General features: G+C 41.8%; 1 protein-coding gene and 1 pseudogene across 1 annotated transcript; one reads left to right on the forward strand and one right to left on the reverse strand.

The window, feature by feature from the left end:
- LOC102843662 overlaps positions 1 to 4459 on the reverse strand; it is a 122514-nt pseudogene extending 118055 nt beyond the window's left edge.
- A 5-nt stretch (positions 4460 to 4464) lies between these two features.
- IGFBP1 (insulin-like growth factor binding protein 1) lies at positions 4465 to 8381 on the forward strand. The gene is made up of 4 exons (XM_006902176.1): positions 4465 to 4798; positions 6224 to 6408; positions 7249 to 7377; positions 8256 to 8381. Exons 1-4 carry the CDS (start codon positions 4465 to 4467, stop codon positions 8379 to 8381), a joined length of 774 nt encoding a protein of 257 aa, XP_006902238.1.
- The last annotated feature ends 1519 nt before the right edge of the window (positions 8382 to 9900 follow it).

Consider the following 9900-nt stretch of genomic DNA (forward strand, 5'->3'; position numbering starts at 1 on the left):
CATTCTTCTCAGAGTCAGCCACAGCTTGTTGTGATCCACACAGTCAAAAGCCTTTGCATAGTCAATGAGGCACAGATAGACATTCTTCTGGTATTCTCTGCTTTCTGCCAAGATCCATCTAACATTAGCTATAATATCCCTAGTACCACGACCACTTTTAAATCCAGCCTGCACCTCTGACGGTTCTCTGTTGACATATTGTTCCAAAAGTTTTTGGATAATTTTCAGTAGAATCTTGCTTGCATGTGATATTAATGATATTGTTCGATAATTTCCACACTCTTTTGGATCACCTTTCTTTGGAATGGGAACAAATATCGATCTTTTCCAGTCAGTGGGCCAGCTGGCTGTTCTCCAGATTTCTTGGCACAACTTAGCGAGCACATCCAGGCAAGTGTCTGTTTGTTGAAATATGTCAATTGGTATGCCGTCAACTCCTGGAGCCTTGTTTTTTGCCAATTCCTTCAGGGCAATTTGGACTTCCTCCTTCATCACCATAGGCTCTTGCTCATATGTCATTTTACGAAATTCTTTTGACAGCCAATTTCTTCTAATACAGTGTCTCTGTGTATTCCTTCCATCTTCTCTCGACACTTCCTGGATCATTTAACATTCTACCCACGGTATCCTTAAGTATTGCCACCCGTGTCTTGAATTTGTTTTTCACCTTCTTCAGCTTAAGAAATGCTGAGCGAGTTCGGCCCTTTTGATTTTTCTGACTCCAGCTCTCTGCACATTTCATAATAGTATCTTTCTTTGTCATCCCGAGCTGCCTTTTGAAATTTTCTGTTTAGTTCTTTGATTTCTTGGTTTCTTCCTTTAGCTTCGGCTTCTTGGTGCTCTAATGCAATATTGAGAGTCTCATCTGACATCCATCTTGGTCTTTTCTTCTTTTTCAGCCTTTGTAATGATCTTTTGCATTCTTCAAGAACGATTTTCTTGATATGCTCCTAGAGCTCATTTGGTCTATGCTCATTGGTGTTCAAGGCCTCAAACCTGTTCCTGAGTAGCTTCTGTAAACTATGGAAACAATTCCTTACCTGCCGCTTCCTTCCTTATGAATTCAAGCCTCCAGCCTGGAAGAACTTTTGGGCATTTTCTCCACACCATACTCTCTCCATCTTCTGGCCTTGCCTTCTTGTTCCCCATATTTGGCACTCTTGCTGCCTCCCTCATGAACCTCACCCCCATTCGGAATGGTGTGGCGCATCAGATCAAAGAGATACTAGATGCCAAGCTGATAAAAGGACTCTAGGTAATCTGGGAATTCACAGATAGACCACCTATGGTCTCTGAGTCAAAGAATTCAGCTTCACTGTTGCTCTGACCTTCAGGAAGGGTCATTCACACCAAATCCAAATAGGCACTAGGAAGGACCCAGATCCATTTGTTTTGACAGAGTACCAGAGGACATGGGCTCCCAGTGTCCTGTGATGATGTGTGTGGTTGGTTGATTTTCTGTTACTATGAGTCAGGCAATGGAAACATTTGAGAAATTAATCCATGAGGAGAGGAACTTTCACAACATGCAGAATATGAGAAGCCTTGGAGAAGAAGGGCAAGGGACACATTGAGCATGTTTACAACTACGGAGCTACCCAGGCCATGCCAAATTTCTGACACACAGCCAGTGTTCACAAAAGATTTACTAAATGATCATTTCTGATGCTTCACTAAGAAAACATTACAAGTGTGGATACCTTTCTTGGAAGCTGTGCTGCTGAGGAAATCAATGAGAAAATTCATATCAACAATTCTTTTGGAAATCATGCTGTTCAGGGACTACAACAAAAAGTACTCCTATTTAGTTAAATCTAACTCAAAGCAACCCTCTACTGGGGTCCCGCAGCTATAAATCTTTATAGGAAGAGCCTGTCCATATCTCTTCCTTGGAGCAACTAGTGGATTTGAACCACTGACATTGTGGTGAACAGCTCACCACATACAAAGCATTAGTAATTTTCTTATGCAGACATCAAAAAATTGCCATCTTTTATAAAGAATGAGAGAAATGCTCTTGAGTTGACAACTACACTTATTTTCACATGTTGTTGTTGTTGTTAAGTGCTGTCGAATAATATGCATAATGTCAAGAAACCAGCAAAGGTACCAGAAAAACAGCAAATTAATGTCAATTTTCTAAAACAGGTAATGAAATTGCTAACACAAATGCAGAGCTAAAGAAAGGTATATATAGTACCAGCAGCCAGGAAATCAAATGGCAAATTACACTGGGAAAGTCTGCTGTCAGAGACCTCGCCAGAGTACTGAGGAACAATTATAGCAGTCTGGAGATTAAGGTGTGCTTGATCCAGGCCATAGTCTTCATAATTACTTACTATGCATCAGTGAGCTGGACAATGACTAGGAATAATAGAAGGATAATTGATGCCTTTGAACTGTCGTGCTGGAGAAGAATATTGAATATATCATGGGCTGCTAGGAGAACAAACAGGTTAATCTTAGAGAGGGTGAAACCAGGCTGCTCCTTGGAGTCAAGGATTCTGAAGCTTCGTCTGACATACTTTGGGCATGTTGTAAGGAGGCACCAGTCTTTGGAGAGGGACATTATGCTTGGGAGTGTGGAGGGACAGTGCAAGAGAGGAAGACTCTTGATGAGATGGATTGATTCAGTGACTGGGGTGATGAAGGTAGGTGTGTCAGAGATAGGATAGAGCACAGGATAGAGCAGGGTTCAAAGCTGTTGTACATAGGGTCATTATGAGTTGCAAACAACTCAACAGCACATAACAATAACAGTGAAAATAAAACTTTCTTCACTTAATTTTGCCCTCTTTACTAAGAAGCAGCTCTTGTTTCTTACGGTTTTTTCCATAGGTATGATGCAAATTTAGAATCAGAGTTACACATATTCACATTACATGGACAAACTCTGGCCCTTCTGTGTATGTATTTTTTTTTTCCTTTAACCTGGGGATTTCCCCCTTAGCAAAAGGTTGCCTCTTATACTTTTGGGTATATGCTTGTAAAGACTGTCCGGTCTTTCACTGACACAACACCTTGTTGTTTATAGCATGGAGCTGTTAAAAACAAGGTGCCAGGGCAGAGGTTGATTCATGTATCTTATAACACAGGTTGGCTGTGTTTGTAGGGTTCTGTAAAAAGATCTCCCTTGGAATTCCTTCCTCTCTCCCACTACGGCTCTTTTGGAACTGGCCCATGCATATGAAGCCCAGAGCCCTTGCCTACCTTGCTTATTGGGAATTCCACACTGTTGAGCAGGCATAGCTTGGTTCTATCCTCTCAGATGGATAAAGAAGAACTCCTGGTACACTAGTGATAAAGTTGGGTGATCTATCTGCCCTTCGGGGGATTGATCATGGCCACATCACAGGCTGTGCTGCTTGAAGGACTGTATCTCTAAACTCATCTGGGCTCTTCTCACTCCTCATATCTGGTGCAATCCCTTTATCCCTCAGACCTCCACTTGGAGCCTGTCCTATAGTGAGAGATCCCTGCCCATTCCCATGGTGTTCCAGAGGTGCATCTTAGTTACAACTCTATGGTTTTGTATCACTGTATTTGTTTAGTAGGGCTTATCTGTAGTTCCATATCAGCTTTACCTCTATCCTTGCTCTGGAGAGGCACTAGCTGATATCTACTTGCAGCAGGATGTTCTTTATTTAGACTTCTTCCTCCCTTCTTTTCCTAACCCTTCGTCTTTGCTTTCCTCTTCCCTGCCTCCTTTTCTTCCCCTTTCCTCTTGCCTCTTTTTCTTCCTTCACCACGGGCATGGCGTTATGTGGCCTGGTGGGCCACCTTCTGCAGAGGGGTAAGTCACTCTGAGCTTTGGGGCGGGGAGAAGGTGCTCTCAGTGCTTGCAAAGAGCTGGCTTTTGACCCAGTCCAGTGCCCCACTTCCTGGGGGTCTTGGCTTCTGACTGGAAAATTGGTAAAAGTGAGGCAAGGCAGGTGCTGCTTATCTCTTGGGCTTCCCTTGGAGTGAGTCTAAAAGCATAGGTGACTATGCCACGACCCTTACACAAAAACAAGTGCCATACATTCATTTGACAGCAGTGACTGTTTTTAGAATCGAACTTTGGCTCCACATAACAGGACAAACACAGTCTGCAACCAAAACAGTTTACCTTCCTTCCACCCACGGTTTGTGCAGGGCCTTGAGTGCTGAAGCAAAGAGCAAAACAAACTTAATTTGAGCAACCAACCCAGATCACGAAGTTCTGTCAATCAATAACTACTCAATGCTTCTACTAGAGCTGCTCCTCACCCTTTATAAGGGGCCTGTGGAACACCCAAGGAGCTTCAGATACTTCTCTGTCACTGCGTCTCCAAACCGCTGCCTCTGACCAACACCAATAGCCACCAAGTTACCTCCAATCTAGCCACATCAGTGGCCACCACTCTCCTCCACCAGTCCACCGCTCCTACCTGCCACTGTTGACTGCTTGAGATGCTCGAGACCTTCGGTGCCCGCCCATGGTCGATGCTACTCTTCCTGGGCATCCTCTTCGGCATGGCCTTTGGTGCACCCCAGCCCTGGCGCTGTGCGCCCTGCACGGAAGAGAAGGTGGCGCTCTGTCCGCCAGTCCCTGCCACGTGCCTGGAGCGTGCCCAGCCGGCCGGCTGTGGCTGCTGCCCCTTGTGCGCTTTACCTCTGGGCACAGCCTGTGGAGTGCGCACAGCCCGGTGTGCTCGCGGGCTGACCTGCCGTGCGCTGCCAGGAGAACCTTGGCCACTACATGCACTCACCCGAGGTCAAGGTGCCTGTGTGTCTGTGCAGGAGGAAGCTGAGACTACTCCCAGTACCCAGGCCACAGGTGAGGCCCGTTACCCCCTCGATGATCTCTACAGGCCTGATGCCTGAGATATACACCAGGAAGGGGTGATCTGAAATCCCCGAGAGAGTCAGCCTCAATACTGCCAGGGTTGGACCTTTCCATAGAGGAAAGGATCTCAGACTACGCAGCTAAGTACCTCTGGCAAGGGATGCCCAAAGAGAATAATGGAAATGCCTGGACATGGGAACCCTGGTGGGAGGGTGGAGGAGAGAAACCCACAGCCTAGCGACATGGGCCTTCCACAGGTGCCTGGGAAAGGAAAGGAATAGGCCTTCCCCAGTCCCAGGACGGGACAGGCATCCTGCACCCTCCCCCTGTGGTAAGTGGGCCAGAATGGAGCTTCTGTGAAGACCAAGTGGTGGTCATCTTCTGTGCTCCTCTCCCACCTCATTCCTCACATAGGCTTGGAATTTCCTTTGTAATATATGTTCCGTGGATACAGTATGTACTTCCCAGATGTTTATAGAACATTATGTGAGAGTTTGCTCTAAACATTTACCTTCTATTCATTCCTTTTGAAAACAGTGATCTGTATGTTGAGATGACCTCTTAAGAACTTGACAGTTAGGCTCTTTCCTGAATTTAGGCAGCAATTTATTTGTAGTAGGAACCAAAGGAAATGCTCCCCTTGGGTTAGTAGTACGTCCTGTGTGGATTTTTAAGGGATCCATATCCCAGAGGGAACTGCCTTGATTGAGTGTGTGATTCTTCTAAGGAAGGGACGTGCCTTTCCTGCTCATTCTGTTCTTTAGAATAAATGGAATGACTTCTCTAAACAAATGGTGCCTTCCACTACAGGAAGAGGACAGGTCTAATAGTCCCCAAGTGGATGATTTTCACAGCAGAATCCATTAAAATAAATTCTCCTTGATCCTATAAAAAACTTATCTAACCCCCTTGGTTTCTAGCTGTAAGCTAGAAACTTCTGGAAGTTACAGAAGAATCACTTCTTATGTGGGACATCTGAGCCCAGGCAAAGGGAGAATGTAGGACTATGTCAGGAAGACTACATTAAAAATGAATCCTTGCCTATTCATAGGATAGAATTAATATCTCCATTTTATGGATGTGGGGACTAAGGTTCCAACAAAAGTAACATTCCCAGGACTTTAAACTAATGAAGCTAGATATTGAACGCTAATCCCTGCCTTACAAATGTGATGTTGCACCCTTTCTTATAAGCCACAACCCAAGGAACCCTTACCAGACTCCAAAACATATTATTCTAGAATATGAATTAATGTTGCTTGTAATTGTCATTCCTCCCTAAAACCATTAGAAGTAATTTTAGAAAGAGTTGGCAGCATTCTGGATGAATGCAACCATCCTATGCCCCAGCTTGGTTTGGGGGAAGCACAGTGTAGATGCTGGTGCATCTCAAGGGAATTGCGTATTCTATTTCAGATGTGAAGGACTCTTCAGATCCAGAGACTGTGCATTCTGAGAGTGTGGAGATAACACAGGAACAGCTGTTGGACAATTTCCACCTGATGGCCCCTTCTGGTGATGAAGGATATATCCTCTGGAATATCATCAGCACCTATGAGAGCATCAGGGATAGAGACACAACAGATATAAAAAAATGGAAGGTAAGGTCCTCCTAGTGGTAGGTACTCTCTCCATGCTGAAACCTGTGCCGTTCTTGCTGTTCCTAAAGCCCTGCACATAAAGACATTTATTCCCAAAGCCTAATGAGCACTTTGTAGCTTAGCTTTGCTATACTTTTTAGCATATGTGCTTCTAGAAAACGTTATAATAACTAGATGGAGCAGAAAGTACAATTCCTACTGTTTATCTTTAGGTGTGTTACTTTATGTTTCAAAGTTCATTTCTACAATTAAACTGTTCTAAATGCAGCATAAGGACTTCCCCTCAGCATGGCTCTAACTCCCAACCTAGTCGCCAGCACTTCTTAATGGAAATCTGTTTTAATTTTACCACTTGATGGAAACATGGAAGAAATCTTCTAGTAACCTGAGTTCATTTGAGTAGAACAAAAATAATTTCAGAAACATTCATACCCAAACTGAGAATTTCTCAATTCATACTCAAGTTGTGAATTGAACAAATTTGGATACTTAAGACCTTTCACCTGGACATTAAGAAAAATTAAGAATAAATGCCAAGTGAAAAAAAAGATAAATGAAGAAAACTTAATTTAAAAAGGATCCATGTAAATGCATGAGATAAGTTTTTATTTCAGAGGAAAATTGTCCAAGACCTAGACATCTTCCTGTTAAATTCTTCATTGAGAATTTAACTGTACCCACTACTACTGCATGGACCTCTAAGTGTAGGTAATAAAATCCTTAACTTTTATTTTGATAACTCAAGATATAGATTAGCCACTGTAAGCTAAAAGTCAGACAGTGATCTTTCAATACTTATTTGCTCTTGTCATTTATATTAATTATGAATTCCTGTTTTAGAAGCCATGTCAAAGGGAACTCTTCAAAGTACTCAATAGATTAGCCAAGGCTCAACAGAAGGCTGGAGAAGAAATTTACAAGTTTTATCTGCCAAACTGCAACAAGAACGGATTTTATCACAGCAAACAGGTATGCAAGCCTCAATGTGTTCATCCTCACAGGGACGCCTCTGGTCACCCCACATCCCTGAAAAGCCATGATTGTCTATACCTAAAGTATTAATTAGTCCTATCATTTTAAGTAAAAGTCCCTATCCTTTGCAAATCAGGAATAGTGAGGCCCATATAACATAAGAGCAGCTCATCATTTTAAGCCTGTGGAGGAAAATCTCAGAGGGAAACCCTCTGCTGACCTAGACAGATGATGTGGATTGAGTATGAAGACACCATTACTTAACAAGTATCTGTGATTGGGGCCTTTGGGCACATCCCTAGTGTTTGGACCTTTGATTCCTCATTGATAGTATAAAGAGGAATGGAACAAACTCAGAAAAATGAATATTATACTTAGATGTTTCTTTATTTTCTCTCCACAAATGGAAAAAAGCTACACAAAATAATCTAATAGAAAGATATTTTTGATTGCTAAGTAATGAAGGACATAAAACAAACCAAGATTTAATTTCATCTTAAACTTAAGATATGTTTAAGATGCAAAATGTTTCAGACTCTAGATTTCACTGGGGGATGGGAAAGCAAGTATGACTTCATGAGAGAGGCAGAATGTTGGCTTTCCATGACACCTGCTCTGCTGGCCCCAAATGGGAAGTGTTCTTCCCTTACCCAGTAGTTCAGATGTTTTCATATCAGTCATGAAAGCGTACAGTTTTGTACACTTGGTTATTTCACATGCACATGAAGACAATATTACCCTTGATACTTTCTGAGGAGCAACTGAGAGTTTCTACTTTATCCAGGGTCACTGCTCTTTGGAGAGAGGGCTTTGTCATCCTTGTTCATTAGCTGCACTTGGTATGCTATTTCTGATACTGAGTATTATCTTTGCAGTGTGAGACGTCCTTGGAGGGTGAGGCTGGTCTCTGCTGGTGTGTGTACCCATGGAATGGAAAGAAGATCCCAGGGACCTCAGAGGTCAGAGGAGAGCTCAACTGCCACGTGTATTTGAGTTTATAAACCTCAACACAAATGCAGTAACATGTTACTTCACAAGATATGAGTATATATAGTATATTTTTACTCTAGAACAAACAGACACTTATGTATGTATATGTATAGGAATGACTTTTTTATACTCTACTTATTACTTTATATTAAATTGTTAGTTTATTTATTCACTATAAGTTTATTATTTTTCTACACAGTAACTTGTGGTTTCTTAATTTATAAATCATGATGTTTCATCGGATTATATGTAAATACTTGTGTTTTAGCTCATGCTTCTGTTTTGTACAAAACATGGGAAAACACTATGTAGAAAATGAAAAATCAAACATGTGGCAGAAATTTTGAAACAGAGTAAATAACCTGTTTATAAGAATAACTTATTCTGTATATTTCTTTGATCCAGTTTATGTCAATTTGTACTAAAAGTTAAAACACAATCAAAGTTAGATGTGATATTGCTACATTCTTCAAAAACTTACTGTACATACAAAGAAGCTGACATAAAACAAACATAATTGGAGTAAATATTTTACATGGAGAAATTTTGATGCAGTGGAAAGTTACTGCAATATATCAACTTATTTACTTTTGAAATTTTGCCTGCACCTTTGTGGATAAACCCTATGTTTGATTATCAGCATAGCTTCTCTCTCTATATGACCCTATGCACAACAAAACAAAACTGCTCAATCCTGTGCCATCCTCACAATTGATGTTGTGCTTAAGCCCATTGTTGTAGTCACTGTGTCAATCTATCTTCTTCTTTTTTAATTTTTTACAAATTTTCTTAAGGGTCTCCCTCTCTTTTGATGACCTTCAGCTTTTTAAGTATGATGTTCTTCTCCAGAGACAAGTCCCTCCTGACAATGTACTCTAAATATGTATAACAAAGTCTCACCATCATTGCCTTTAAGGAGGACTAGCTACAATCTTCCGAGGTAAATGTGTTTGTCCTTTTGGTAGTCCATGCTATATTCTACTCTTTGACAGCACCACAATTCAAGCGTCAACTATTTCTTTAGTCCTCCTTATACATACTTCACAAGAAATTGGTGGTCTTATTTAGAGGTACTTACTCAGATATTAAATAGGTATTAAAAGCTTGTTTAGACTATACTGTGTGAGTGCCTTACATTCAAGAAAACATTGCAATAATAACAATGAGGATGTTTCTCCACTCTCTCAGGATGTAGCTACTTTCCAACATGTGACAATCACAATCCTTATTGTGAAGGGTTGCAGTGAAAAACCAATTGTAGTAATTTGTGTCTGTGAATCAAAGAAACGTTATCCAAAGTTGTTGTTGTTATGTGCTGTCGAGTTGCTTGCGACTCATAGCGACCCTATGTACAACAGCTTTAAACTCTGCCCTGTCCTGTGCTAATCTCATTGTCTCTGACACACTCATCTTGATAACCCCAGTCACCGAATCAATCCATCTCCCAGAGGGCCTTCCCCTCCTGCGCCTGCCCTCTACCCTCCCAAGCATGGTGTCCCTCTCCAAGGACCGGTCCCTCCTTACAACATG

Source organism: Elephantulus edwardii, unplaced genomic scaffold, assembly GCF_000299155.1.
Source record: "Elephantulus edwardii isolate Elephantulus edwardi_28Jun2011 unplaced genomic scaffold, EleEdw1.0 scaffold00376, whole genome shotgun sequence".
Lineage (NCBI taxonomy): Eukaryota > Metazoa > Chordata > Mammalia > Macroscelidea > Macroscelididae > Elephantulus > Elephantulus edwardii.

Bases quoted from the DNA above. Each gene is read 5' to 3' on its own strand.
- IGFBP1 (XM_006902176.1), top strand. From the start codon at position 4,465: ATGCTACTCTTCCTGGGCATCCTCTTCGGCATGGCCTTTGGTGCACCC. The intron at 4,799-6,223 runs GTGAGGCCCGTT...ATTCTATTTCAG, and splicing joins TCCCAGTACCCAGGCCACAG to ATGTGAAGGACTCTTCAGAT. The intron at 7,378-8,255 runs GTATGCAAGCCT...TTATCTTTGCAG, and splicing joins GATTTTATCACAGCAAACAG to TGTGAGACGTCCTTGGAGGG.